Raw genomic sequence first — 14,588 nt, forward strand, 5'->3', positions numbered from 1 at the left:
ACGTAGACGCAAACGATGTTGTTAACATTTAAGTTTGTTGTTAGCTTGCCCTTTTTAATTTCTCTTTTTAGGCGTCAACTAGTTTAATTGTTATGTTGAACAAATTATTGAAAGAAATGTGAAAACACTGAAAGAGAATGTTGATGACCTGATAGAGCGAGTTTTTTTAACTTAATCCCTGATGCAAAAAAGTAGGATATACATTTCTTAAATAATATATAAATAAATTATTAAGTTTATTCAAAAAGGACATGAAAAATTTATTAAAAAAAACACAAATTTAAATTAGAAGCGGTCCCTCAAAACGACATTTTTCTTAAAAATTATTACTTAATATACGAACTAAGGTATTTTAAAATTGAGTTTCTTTATTATTCTTAGTTTAAAAGTGAACATAAATAAGAGTCAAGGATTATTTTACATTTTTAAATTAATTTTTATTTAAACGATTTAATAACAACAAATGTGGTTTATATATATACAACACAATTATTTGAACTCGTTTTCCGATCTTAAAGCAAAACTTGTTATACATTATTATGTAAACAGAGTATTGTTAATAAAGTTTAAAAAAATAACGTTATTATCTTTGCAATGTAAATAGGTATAAAGGGGAAGTAAAGAACTAGAATTATTTTAGTAGTATAATGCGGAGCATCGGGCTATTCTGCGTAATTTATACGGCTCGTTGAACACCGACTTGAAGCAAATAAAATAAATAGGATGGTCGCATTCTGCGCATATGCTCCTCCGGCCGCAAAAAGTGGCATTCGTTCCATTTCGCTGCGGATTGTCTAGTTACTCTTGCAACACTTTTTTATTTCCGACAATTTAAATGTAGCAAAGGAGACCATTTTCTGTAGTGACTCTTTTCGCTGAAAATTTACCATTGTTACACGAATTCGGAGATGAAAAAAGGCGTACAAATTTATCAACTTCGCTGGTTTTCTTTGTTTTTATATTTAGTTTTGACATTTACGTTTGTTGCAGGGATCGAGTATTTAAATTAAATATGACAGACATTAGTCAATCACATTGCGAGGTAAGAAAGTTTTAGTTTTTCTTTTTAGAAACTATTTTCCTCATAGCATAAAGAAAACATTAACTGTGCGGTCGTTAGGACGAAAGGTTCTAAAAGCCACTTTTCCGGTGCTACACTGGATATTTAATGCATCTTTCTTTCACATAAGGCTTTCCTACATTTCCCCACCTGAGTGTCATAGCCTTTTCAAAGGCAAAACTCTTCTGTAAGCACTGCAGTTTATACTTGCAAATTTTACTTCCCTTTTATACTGAGGGAAAAACTGGAGAATTAAAATTGTTTAAATGGTACTTGCTTAAATTACCATGTAAAGATCTTTTATTTCAAAATGTGAAAAAAGTGTGAATAATGTTAGAGGTAATACGTTTTGCTCCGGGTAACATTAAAAAAACTTTTAGCTTATAGCAAGATATTTTTTTTGAGATCATAAAGATGAATTTTCAAAGAAATTATCTCTTCCTATTTAATATGTAGTTATACCTTTCAATGAACTGAATTATGAATTTATGAACTCTATTCTTCGTAATTACGATCAATGTCTTAATCCAGATTTAGTATTTACTCCATTAGAGATAACATTGAATTTATGGTTATAATTTTTTAAAATTGATTTATTTTTCAGCGTGATGCATTATTACTTGAAGCAAGTAATGTAGCGCAATGTGTAAGTAAGGGCAAGTCGGAGCCCTTCGAATGTAGGAATCACATCAGGGTGCTGCAACCTTTGGGCGATGGAGAGAGGTTGTACGTGTGTGGGACTAATGCCCATAACCCTAAGGACTGGGTGGTCTATGTAAGTTCAATATTGATATACTTACGTTAGCCAAATACTTGGATTGTTTAGTTTTAGTAAACCTAGTTCTAGTAACTGCATTTAAATTTATTGGATTTAATTAATTAATGTGCCGTGTGGTTCCCGGCACCAATACAAAAAAGAATAGGACCACTCCATCTGTTTCCCATGGATGTCGTAAAAGGCGACTAAGGGATAGGCTTAAAAAATTGCGATCCTTTTTTAGGCGATGGGCTAGCAACCTGTCACTATTTGGATCTCAATTCCATCATTTAGTCATTTGAACGTGGCCATTCAGTCTTTTCGGGACTATTGGCTCTGTCTACCCCGTAAGGGATATAGACGTGACTATATGAAGGTATATATATGTATGTATTAATTAATACATACATAAAATCATGTCTTATAGACATATATATCCCTTGAGTGGTAGGCAGAGCCAACAGTCTTGAAAAGACTGGAAGGCCACGTTCAGCTGTTGTTTGGTTGGCTTAATGATAGAAGATTCAAATAGTGACAGGTTGCTTGCTAGCCCATCGCCTAAAAGAATAATCCCAAGTTTACAAGCCTATCTTTTAGTCGCCTTTTACACGACATCAATGGAAATAAGATAGAGTCGTCGTATTCTTTTTCTATCAGTGCCGGGAACCATATGGCACCAAGTAATACAAACCAAAACAAAAAAATGTTTTGTAGCGAGATGACTTAGGCTAAATATGAATATTTTAAATTAAGTAATATTTCGGTCACGCTAGTCAGCTCGATGATGATTTCTAATATTCACAGTTTGTTAGTGTTTCTACGGTCATGGTCAGCTGTATTTATAAAAGCACCTAGTTAAAAGTTTTCTGACACAAACTTTTACACGTGTTTTATTGTGCCACCTTTTGAATTAATTATTCATCTTTTTAATTGTAATTCAGAACTATTATTTACAAAACCTGTTATTGACGTCCAGTCTTTGTCGTATAATTGATAGGGCTGCACATGATATATTATTATTGGTCACAGTTGAACCTGACACATCTACCTCGACACGAGTACGTGCCGGGCGTGGGTCACGGGGTGGCTAAATGTCCATATGACCCGGCGGATAATAGTACGGCTGTGTGGGTCACGAAGGGCAATCCTGGAGGCCTGCCCGCACTATACGCAGGCACCAACGCAGAATTCACTAAAGCAGATCCAGTCATTTTCCGAAATGATCTGTTCGACTTGCGAACGGGCCAGAAGAAGTTCAACTTCAAGAGAACCTTGAAATACGACTCGAAGTGGCTAGACAGTGAGTAATTTAAGCACTTTCAGTATGTCAAACATAAATCGTTGAATTGAGCACTAAACTTAGGACATAAAGGCTAACTGTACAAGATTTTTTATGACATAGTAAAATTATTTGACTTGTCGACATTTGTTGAAAGCTAAGTACTTTTTTCCGCACACAAAAAATATTACTGTAGATACTTTGTATGTTACTAAATAACTTTTTTTTAGTTTTTGAATTATTGAATTATTATTTTGTTTAGTACCAACATATACACATTTTGGCTCAAACACAAAAAATTTACACCAATTGTAAAGTCAATGCTCTAAAATTATTTGAAACTACTAAAAAGACTTATTGAAAACTTTAAAACTAAATGCTTTTTTCTTTTTATTTCTACAGAAACTAACTTTGTCGGTTCCTTTGACGTCGGCGAGTACGTCTTATTTTTCTTTCGGGAAACGGCTGTGGAGTTCATGAACTGTGGCAAAGCGGTCTACTCGCGCGTGGCCAGGGTTTGTAAGCACGACACGGGCGGCAAACATATACTAAGCCAGAATTGGGCGACATACCTAAAAGCCAGATTGAACTGCAGTATACCTGGCGAATTCCCCTTCTATTTTGATGAAATTCGTAAGTTATTTTAAATCTTTGTTCAGAGTCTCGTGAATATCTTTTAGCATTATTGTATTTTATTTTCGAAGAAATAGTTATTGCTTTTATTTTTGGTCTGCAGAATTTTTGTTATGCTAGGTCTGACGTTAACATTTTTAGTCATTGATAAAGAACACTTGCTAAAGTATTGAACGGTTTATTAATTATGTTTTACGGCTGAATAGAGTTTGGTTGTCACCAGAAAGCGTGTACCAGATGCCTGACGACCCTAGCCGCTTCTACGCGGCATTTACGACGGGGGCCAGCGACGGGCTCGTCGGCTCTGCTATTTGTACCTACACTATGGAAGACATACAAGAAGCTTTCAATGGGCGCTTTAAGGAGCAGGTCAGTTACATTTGTTTGCTTTTACCCTTTAGACAAAGATTTTTGTTTGCTTTTACCTTGCGTAAGGGATACACGCGTTAGTGGTACTATTGAACGTTTACGGATTTTCTATTCTGACAGTAGAAATACGTTTATTAATAAATTTTCACTGCATAAGGTGTTTTTTTAAAGAGTTACTCAACTTAGATTTCTAAATAACTCAAACATGCTTTTGTGATTTATTTATAAATCAAGCCATAACATCTAGATAAGCCCTTATATAATTTAACTTTTGTGGTACTCAGGCTACTTCCAACTCTGCCTGGCTGCCGGTCCTCCGCGCCAGGGTGCCCGAGCCGCGCCCCGGGTCCTGTGTCAACAACACCGAGGCGTTGCCAGACAACGTACTTAATTTCATAAGGTAAAGACGAGAGTCACGAAAATAATGCCGATTGATTTAAATCATAAATCTTCTTGATGCTGTCACTTTGGCCAAGTGTCAATAACAATTGTAGACAAATCCTGATTTAAAAATATGTAATTTTTTGTATTAAAAAAGAAACGGAGACAATAAAAAAATTATAACAATGACGACCACCTGTTCGTGCCAATAAAATTTGTCTTTCTCAAACGCTTCCGGATTCAAGACCTCAGTTCCAAACAATTAAATATACGATAAAAAGATAAGTTTAATTAAAGGAGTATGAAGTAAATGTTCCCCAGAGCCTAGCTCAATAGAAGCCGATATCGGCAGGGGAAGCTAAAATATATCAAGCATTTTCTCTACACTTTCACTCATTTGTACACTCAACTATATTCGGCTTGCAGACATTATTCTGACGGCTTTATACAATTGAAATTTAAAATTGTTAACTTTAAAAAAAATTGTGCAGTTTGTCACTATCTAATTTGGTTTCTCAAAGGCTTCAAAATTATAACATTTATTTCAAGTTTTAATATAAATACAAAACCATTCTATATTTAGTTGAATCGCAATAAATAGGTGTTCAAAACAGTTCATTTGAAAGATGAATTCTGAAAATTCTGAATCATTTTGCTGCGATGTTACCCCCTGCAGTCAATTTTCACATGTTTTGGAGAAATTAGAAGAAAGAAAATGTATTTTCTTTACTAAATCCTTTTATATCCAAAATTTTGATCTTCTTTTGACTTATTCCCATTTATTTCCCGAAGGTTTCTGAATTCAAATTAATTGGTTAACTTAAGTTTTAAGGCATAAAGAGTACAGGGCAGAATAGACGCATGGGTTTCCTATCAGTAAGATTAATTCATCCGTCGTATCACGTTTATGCTATATATACATACATATACTTTGCTTTGCTGATATTAGGAAACCAGTGTATTTGAGCAGCGCCCGCACCTCGTGCTAATCCGAACAAGACCTCACATTAGTTTCGCGACTCGTATATCTTCTAATTGGGTCACACTCGCGTGCTTTAATTGATGACGTGTTGCGAAAACCGTTAGTAGCCTCTTTGTTCCCCTTCTATTTTTATCACCAATTTGGAGTTAACATTGCAGACGAAGAAATATTCAGCGTTCATTCCCGCAAAAGTTATTTATGTACACATAAAATTGTAAGTATTCACACACATAAATGCTTTAACGATCGCCGAAATGGGTTTGAAGTTTAATGCACTTTATGTGAAATTAAGATGCCAAAAAGCTTTTTATTGGAATTTCACGCTGTTAGTCTCCGATAAAGCTTTACGGGGCATTAAGTGCGAGGATGGCATCGGACGTATGATGTCAGTACTTGGAAACCAATGGCGCGCGGTTCGGCTAGCGCATTGTTTTCACTTGGAGTGGACTGCCCTGCGTGTATTTTTAGTAAAATTACTGAATATTCCCATAACAGGTTAATCTAGAATAAGAATGAAATTAAAAAAAAATTAAAGGGTATTCGCATACAATATTCAATATTGAGATGCAGTTCAATAAAAATACATATATATTTTTATTTTATTTTATAATTATAAATATTTTTTAACATTTTCGACAAAAAACCTCATTTTAGTCATCATCTTCTTATTATGTCCCAATTGCGTCCAGAAAAGGAGTCTGAGTCCTACATTATTCCTATTTAGTATTTACTATACCTTAATATTTCTGTTTCAATAGGTCACATCCTTTAATGGACTCGGCAGTGCGGCACGAAGGGGATGCCCCGGCATTCTACAAGCGTGACCTAGTCCTTACGACACTGGTAGTGGACCGCCAGTTCGTGGACATGTTGACTGATGACATCACCTATACTATATTTTATGCAGGCACCAGTAAGTTTAAATATCCTTTCCTAATCTAACTGCACACTGCTTTTCGAAAGTTTAGATAGAATGTGCAGTTACACGAAGCTAGCTAATGTATTCCAATTATTTTCTATTAAAAATCCAAATATTACTTATTATGAAAAATAGAGATCTGTTCCATAACCAAAAACTGTTCGAACCTTCTGTTTGGAGACTAATTCTCATGATAATTTTGAAAGGTGCCGGCGAAGTGTACAAAATAGTGCAATGGGCTGGCGGGGGCTCTCGTGTGGCGGACGTGTGGCGGGCAGCAGGGTCTGAACCAGTGCGGGCACTTGCCATCTCCAGGAGGACACACGCGCTATACTTAGCTACGGACAACCGACTGAGACAGTTGCCATTACGTGCCTGCTCGCATCGGTAAGTGTTAGATTAGAAGTAAGGAAACAAGAGCCACATCTACGGAGCCATTTGTTGACTGTCAAAGATATTTTTAATTTATTAGACCGCAAAGTCGGTATCTACAAAACGGTCTTTTTAAAAACAGGTACGACAGCTGTCTACGATGCGTGTTAGACCCATATTGTGGGTGGGACAAAGAGGTTGGGGCTTGTCGCCCTTACACTCCTGGTCTTCTCCACGACGCCACGAATTCTACTCCATCAATATGCGAGGCCAGCGCGCCCTTGCGAACAGTTCGAGCCGGCTATGGCCAAAGTGTCCATTTGGCTGCTTTCGCGAAAACCCCAGAGGCACTAAAAGACCAGCTCGTTGTCTGGTACCATCATTCCAGGGAGAAAGGAAGATATAAAATTAATTTTAAGTAAGTTAGTTCTCCGCTATATATTTTTTTATATTGCTATCTTTTCTGATAAAATAATTTACATTTCATAAATGCATGTTTTGAATTTCTGTAGTTATAAAGAGTGACTGAATTAATTAAATTCAAACTAGGCAAGAACATACCTACTATAATAGGTCATGTATAGCGTAGTTCTACATACATACATAGATGTTCCCTCGTATTATGAATTAAATTATTTTAGTATTGCAATCCATCCGGCGCGGCGCTCTTGTTTTATTAATGGTTATAATACGATACGTGTTTAAGACCTGGGTGGTCTGGTTGCGAATATTTCATTTGCTGATGCAAGTGAGTAAGTAAAAAAATAAAAGTAAGATTACCTTCATCAAAACTCTCTTTAAGTGGGAAGAAAAGGTTGAACTCTGCTAAATATAACAGACAGATAACTTACATATTTCCAGTGGAATCTAAATAAAGATTTAAAAAACCAATTGTAATTATGAAATTAAAAATGTAAACAATTTTTAAGAATACATAGTTTTTTTTTTAGTAGAAATAAGTTTTCCAGACTGTCGGCTCTGTCTGTCTCGCAATGGGATAAAGACGTGATTATATTTATGTATGTATGTAGAAATTAGTACGAGGTTACTATAAAATAGCTTACTATTAATAAACTGACTTAAATTTTTTATTACCCTTACACCTCAATGAGTGTAAGTAGCGTACTCAGTAAGCTTATAAAAGTTAGCTTTTATAAATAACTATTCAATATTATACCCTAAATAATGCGAGATTCATCTTTATTCAGTATTTTTTGGCAAATATTTGTTCCCTTGGAAATATTTCATTAATTACTTCTTTTTCGTAGTTGGGAGCGAGTACTACAGAGTTCAGAACGTGGGCTAGTCCTATTGTCGGTGTCCGACTCCGACCGGGGCCTCTACGAGTGCTACTACGGACCGACACTCACAGCCTCCTACAACCTGGACATCGATGTACACAGGTACGCACAGTTTGTTTAATTAGTTTGATAGTAAGTTTACCTCTGCTGAGTTCAGAGTGTGGGTTAGTGCCACTGTCGGTGTCCTCTACGAGTGATACTGCAGTTTGACACTCACAGCTTCATAGACACGGATAGTGTATTTGATAGAAGGTCGCTAGTTCAACAAAGAACAGAGCGGGTTAGTTATATGTTATTCCAAAGAATAATACTAAGTTCTACAAGACTAACTACTTTGATTTTGTATTTATCTTGTTTTTAATTAACCTGTTCTTCTTTGAGTTTGAGCTACTGTAATAATTGTATATTTAGATCATACCTAATACTTTTGCCTTGTAATTTTGAATTAATTGACCGTTGGTACAGAAGTTAATTTTTTTTTCATTACCAGCAAATAAACAATTTATCCTAATATGAAATAATAATATAATAAAGCTAAAAAGTAACTTCATTTTAACTTTCAGTTAGTATATTTAAAAAGCAAGCATATAAATTTAAAAGCTTTTATAAACATTATGCAAATGGTTTAATACGGGTTAGTGGTAGTTACTTTGAATATAAGCAGCTGCCAGACACTTTAAATCACTTAAGTAGTCCACATGATGAGATGAGTTATTAAGTTTGGCAAAATAGGTTTTGCGTTTGATATTTTATTATTATAACTTGGTTAATAATATCCCCAGCGTGTTTGTCTGCAGAAAATTAGCCGAACATGAAATTAGACCAAAACTTAACAAAATAAAACGTTAGGTAAATGCTGTAATGAAATTACTTAAATGTTCTCCTAATAGCATTATATATTTTTTTATCCTTTTTTCCTTTAACCCATTTTATTTCATAGATACTTTTGCATAAAATAGGGACCAAAATTTTACCCAAATTCAAATGATCCAGTATTAGTTTAATTTGATACATAAGTAGGTATAGTGTTGCTAGATTAAGTTAAGCAAGGTAATAAGTACCTCGTAGGGCAGTCGTAAAACATGTTGTGTTGCCGACAGGTGCACCCAACCAAGCAAGACGCAGGAGTACAAGCAAGTGTACTCGGACTGGTGCCACGAGTTCGAGAAATACAAGAGCGCTATGAAAGCCTGGGAGTCTCGGCAAATGGTGAGCTATTTATAAAACTGAAATACTGCCGCTTGCTATCATTACTATTTTGGCAGTTTGCACCCCGGCCGGGCCAGAAGTTAATTTAGTCTTTTGGGAAGTTCTTATTTTGTACTACCTAAGTAATATGAAACTCAAATTTTAATATTAATTTTGATATATTAATTAGTTGACACATTTTATGACCAAATTATTTTCACTTCAATAGACGTACCTATAAGCTGTCACAAGCTGCCACCTTATAAAAATCCCGCAATACAATTAGCTTCTCACAGAATTATCGAATGGCATGTGTTTTACTTACACGTACCAAACACTTTTTATTACAAGCAATTTACTACTTTTCAACTTAACAACTCTCAGGAACGAACGTCTAATAGCTGTGTGTACGTAATTACCCAAAACCATGAAGAGTCATAAAATGTTTAACGTGTTTTACCCGGTGCCTATTTTTGAAATCTATAAACATGCGCTATTGTCTAACATTTTACACTAGGTTAAGTTAAATAAAGCTTGGTAAATTAATTTTTATACTAGCGACCCGCCCAGCTTCGCATTTATAGATATATGTTTTATATCTATAAATGCTACCCCGGAACAGAAAATCCTTTTTTCAACAGTCCAAACAGGTACAAAATCCGTCTACAACTTTCCGAGATTAAAGCATACATACAGACAGAGAAAATAGGGGAACTTTATTTAATACATCGCTATTCACCACTGAAACGCATAATTATAAGCAGTTATACAGTACACATAGCGCAATCCATCAGTAGCACCAAACGCGATTTTAGGTAGAAACAATAAAATTTTCTGTCATAATCTTTACCACCACGGCACAAGCCATTTTTGAGTCATTATTTTAATATGTGTTTGAATTTTCAGCAATGCTCCAAAAACCTAAACGCATCAAGCCAGCAAAACAGCATGGCGAACGAGATAGTGGCCTCACTGCGGTGATAGGGCACAGCTTGGTGATTAATGAACGATTACGCACACCAAGCATCGCTGACGTAAACTATCCGATATTCCGCCGACAATGCCCGCCGCCCGATGTCCCGGCCCCAACTACGGAAAGTCTCATACTGCGCTGTTTCAGTTTTTATTTCAGTTTCTCTTTCAGTTTAGGAACCGACGTGGTTCAGAAAAAGCGCGCCCAAATATTTGTAATCGAATGCTTAAAATTTAATTTGAATGTGTATCTCCTGCAATGCAAAAGAATGGCTGACAGAATAATGGCTAATTATGTAATTACTCGTACAAAACCAATCATTCCATTAAAAATGTTAATATTTGATTGATTAAGATAATTGAGGACAGTTTAGCAGTTTCTGACAAATGACTACCTAAAACTCAACTTGTTATATTATTGTTATTGCTGCAGAATTTCTTGATAGTACAAGAATGTTAAATACATATTTATTTCAACAAGTAAATTGTGGACACAAACTTGTGAAATTTACGCAATGTCGTGGTTTTTTGTTCTTGTACTGCAAACAAGCGGTAATGAAAAAGTTTCTAGTGAATAAGCTTTCGACTGTCAATAGTAGGAGTGAAAGGGGAATGATAATGTAGTGAGGGGATGATCTGTTAAAATAGATTTGTTGCGCGCCAGAGACTGCTCGCTTGATGGATGACTGACTTCTGCTCAACTTTGCCCACAAGATGTTTTTTTCTCTGGAAAAGGGAGGATGGGCTTAGTGTTGTTGGAATAAAATAAACTATTACATATTGAAAACTGTTGATTGATGCGACTGAGTAACAATTTATTTACCTAGCGTAAATTTTCTTCGCCTCGGAACTAGCTGGTAAAAATTGTAGTCTGGGTCTGAAAAAAAAACATTTGTTTTCAATACACATGGTGTTGAAAAAAAATGGTTGCGTAATGTTAGAACGATAAGGTTCCATCAACACAAAATGCTGTGATATCAGTTCTCTCTGGAGTAAATTTGATCTGTCAAAAAGTAGTAGTCAAATATAATCTTATTGTTTTTAGAATCCTAAATCTTAAACGATAGAACTGGTCATTATTTATTAGGAAATATGCAATTCTATTAAACAGTTTAGCAATGAAAACATTTTATTTCATAATTTACAATACAATACATTATGTCAATGTTATTTCAGTTCTGTAACATTAAGACGTTCGCAAAAACAAAATTAATTAATGAGCAATATGAACGCCAATTTAGATGTAAGCTAATTGTATGATGATGGCTTAAAATGTATGGGGAAAGCGTACAGATTTTTAGTGTTATTTTTTGTGTAATTTGTTGGTATGGCGACTAAGCATGTTGCGTGTTAGACCACTGTTCCACGATGTGTAGGAGTTTCTGTTTGTTTGCTTTACGAAGTTATTGTTATCAATTTGTTGCCATAAAATGTAATTTTAGGCCCGATTTCGGATAACAAACCGAATTTATATATAATAGCAGTTACGTTATCATCTTCATTGATTTATAACATTCTCGCTAGAATAGTGCCTTGTGAAGCAAGCTTACGGTGTAATGAAACTTATTTAAATTATTATTAACTAGATAATAAATATTTTTGTGTACATGTAAAGAAGTTGGGTAGATTCTAGTATAATTCATTGTAGCAACTCATTCGTAAAGCAATAATGTTCCACTGATATAAGAGTCGCCAGTATTAAATTAACTATTACAGAAGTAGGTAGCGTATTTATGATAACAGTTTAGTTATAAATAAGGAATGTAATTACTTATACTTTTTTATTTCATTGTACCATGCTTTAATAATAGATTTGGTTATACCGTTTTACTTGGTAAGTACATTTAAGAATGCATTTTGGAATTGAAACATGGTACAAAGGAAAATAAGTCCAACTTATATAGAATTCAGTATTCCTTGCATTTAACGAAGTTTGCAGTAAAAAAATAGATTTGTTGATTCCAAGTCCAAGTCGCATATAATGTAATAAAAGATGTTATTGTAAAAATAATGTAAATAAACCTATGAATTTTTGGTAGACAGATTGCTATTATATGTTTATTGTTAAAAATATAACTAAGCTATATTATAAGCAATTGTTTTATAAAAGGAACACAAAAATAAATTATTTTAGAACTACTTTTTGTTTGCTTTCATTACAATCACAACCATTAGGTCCTTTTAAAATATAATTTTGTAAATGGGTCGACTTATCGAACTAAAAACTAAAAATTAAGCGTTTTTATATGTTAGGCGTGATAATTTGCTTGCGTTAGCAGAGGGAATTTTAAGGGGCCATTTTTATAAGTCTTTTAACGGTTAATGAAATCGTAATTTGAGTATCATAAAGCGTCTGTCTTAGATTGGCGAACATCATAGAATTTAATTACCAGGGGAGGGGAGAATAATTGGCGAGTCGCCTAAAATGGCCACGGTTTAAGCGCAAATTAATAGATTCCGTGGCAGGCCCGCTGAACCTTTCGCAGTCCCTGGACTCATTTTGATATTAATTGCTGACCTAATATTCAACTATCAATGACTAATAATAATAAATAATAATAAATAAATGTTTATTGTCTCACCATAATCACAAAAAAGTTTACAAATAAAAGTTACAAAAATAACTTAATTGGTAGGTATTACGAAAAAGGATTATGGTGGGTTGATACCTAAACTAGGAAGTATCCTGTATCTTAGGATATCAACCCTCCACCCCATTAAATGTATAAATAAAAAAGAAACAGACTTACATAATTTTGCAAACAATGTGATTAAAAATTTTAAACTACCCTAACACCAGATTTATAAGGCGCAGGCACCTCGTAAACAAGTGAGTTATACTCGTACGCTGCGCTGTACATGCCTACACTTGCTAATACAACTATTTGTACTTATTTTTGTTTGCCAGCTGTGGGACTTGTTTCATTGAATATTTATTTATTTAATAATTACCAATGTTTGTAAATATATACAAGGAAACCTGTAAATTCGTTCAAAAATATATGTTTCTTCGATATGATCGAAGTCTTAGACTGCGAACCCTTTCACACATACTTTCAGTAGGATTTTTTAAATGAATTATCAAGGCACTTATAGGTAAAGATTTTACTTAGTTTCGGGTATTTGTTAATAATTATTGTTTCAAATTTAATATGACTAGTTACTTAAATTAATCAGGTGCAGATTTGTCGGTACATGTCTATCGATTACAAATTACGTAGTACTCACAATTAGTAATTCAGACAGTCATGCATTATAAATGCAATCACTCATTTCATTTTGTAATCATTCAACGATTTAGATAATCATAGCACACACTAGGTAATAAAATTAAAAATGACTATTTAAATACTACAAATGTACACCGTGTTCCGTCATAAGATGGATGTTTTCTACTGCAAATTGCACTTTGCGGATGTTTCAAAAGTTACAGGCCATTAGTATGCAAGGATCAAGTTAATATGGAAAACTCACTTTCTCCAATGAAACTAACTACCTACGAAACATCTAGTGAAGCTTAACCGTTTTGCTCCAGAGGTTAGGGGTTGCACAAACAATCAATAAATATGATACTGATTGATTGGCTACGCTCTATTTAGCACAGTGGGTTGTTTTGGCTAATTGAATCTATCATCATCTTGACTCCATCAATAAGACGGTTATTTGTACTCGATGCTGTTTTTACCTTGTAAAAAATGAGCACCCATGAGTTTTTTTTTAAAGTGCCTACAAAACGGTAAGTACAAAATCTTATGGTAAACTGTAAGTATTTGTTCACACAAAATAAAACTTATAAAAAGACTACTAACAAAATTATATAAATACTAGAGGCCGCCCGCGACTTCGTCCGCATGGAAACCCTATCAATCCCGCGGGAACTCTGGGATAAAAAGTAGCTTATGTGTTATTCTGGGTCTTCAGCTACCTACATACCAAATTTCATGGTAATCGGTTCAGTTGTTTTTGCGTGAAAGAGTAACAAACATCCATACATCCATACAAACTTTCGCCTTTATAATAGTAGTAGGATAATATAAATTCCAGTTGCATATAAAGCCTTTGTCATGTAAGCACTCCAAGCTGTAGTAGTTTAAAATATATCTGTCAAATATACTTTGCTATCCTAAATTTAGTTGTGATCTATGTATAATGATAGGGATCCAACTAATTAACATCTTAAGGGAAATGTACATTCTTTTTTAATCAGAAAGCAAATTATTCATCATCTCTTACTTATGTGAATAATATTTATGTATGTTTATCTATACTCTTATTTATGTACTAGCTGTTGCCCGCGACTTCGTCGGCGTAAATTTCGAGTTGCATCTACAATAATGTGAAATAAATCAATATACTAATCATATGAAATATTAAC

The 14,588-nt window shown here is 34.3% G+C and overlaps 1 protein-coding gene across 1 annotated transcript in view; it reads left to right on the top strand.

Annotated features, from left to right (window-relative positions):
* The window catches only part of LOC106131354 (semaphorin-2A), a 46,671-nt gene extending 34,338 nt beyond the window's left edge, over positions 1–12,333 (top strand). The window contains exons 3-14 of the mRNA XM_013330439.2: positions 991–1,042; positions 1,665–1,835; positions 2,847–3,117; positions 3,499–3,729; positions 3,953–4,098; positions 4,383–4,498; positions 6,220–6,374; positions 6,587–6,767; positions 6,895–7,170; positions 8,021–8,155; positions 9,154–9,262; positions 10,148–12,333. Of these exons, the coding sequence (XP_013185893.2) occupies positions 991–1,042; positions 1,665–1,835; positions 2,847–3,117; positions 3,499–3,729; positions 3,953–4,098; positions 4,383–4,498; positions 6,220–6,374; positions 6,587–6,767; positions 6,895–7,170; positions 8,021–8,155; positions 9,154–9,262; positions 10,148–10,222 (1,918 nt within the window). The 3' untranslated portion in view covers positions 10,223–12,333. The remainder of the gene's footprint in view (positions 1–990; positions 1,043–1,664; positions 1,836–2,846; positions 3,118–3,498; positions 3,730–3,952; positions 4,099–4,382; positions 4,499–6,219; positions 6,375–6,586; positions 6,768–6,894; positions 7,171–8,020; positions 8,156–9,153; positions 9,263–10,147) is intronic.
* The last annotated feature ends 2,255 nt before the right edge of the window (positions 12,334–14,588 follow it).

This window comes from Amyelois transitella, chromosome 6, assembly GCF_032362555.1.
Source record: "Amyelois transitella isolate CPQ chromosome 6, ilAmyTran1.1, whole genome shotgun sequence".
Lineage (NCBI taxonomy): Eukaryota > Metazoa > Arthropoda > Insecta > Lepidoptera > Pyralidae > Amyelois > Amyelois transitella.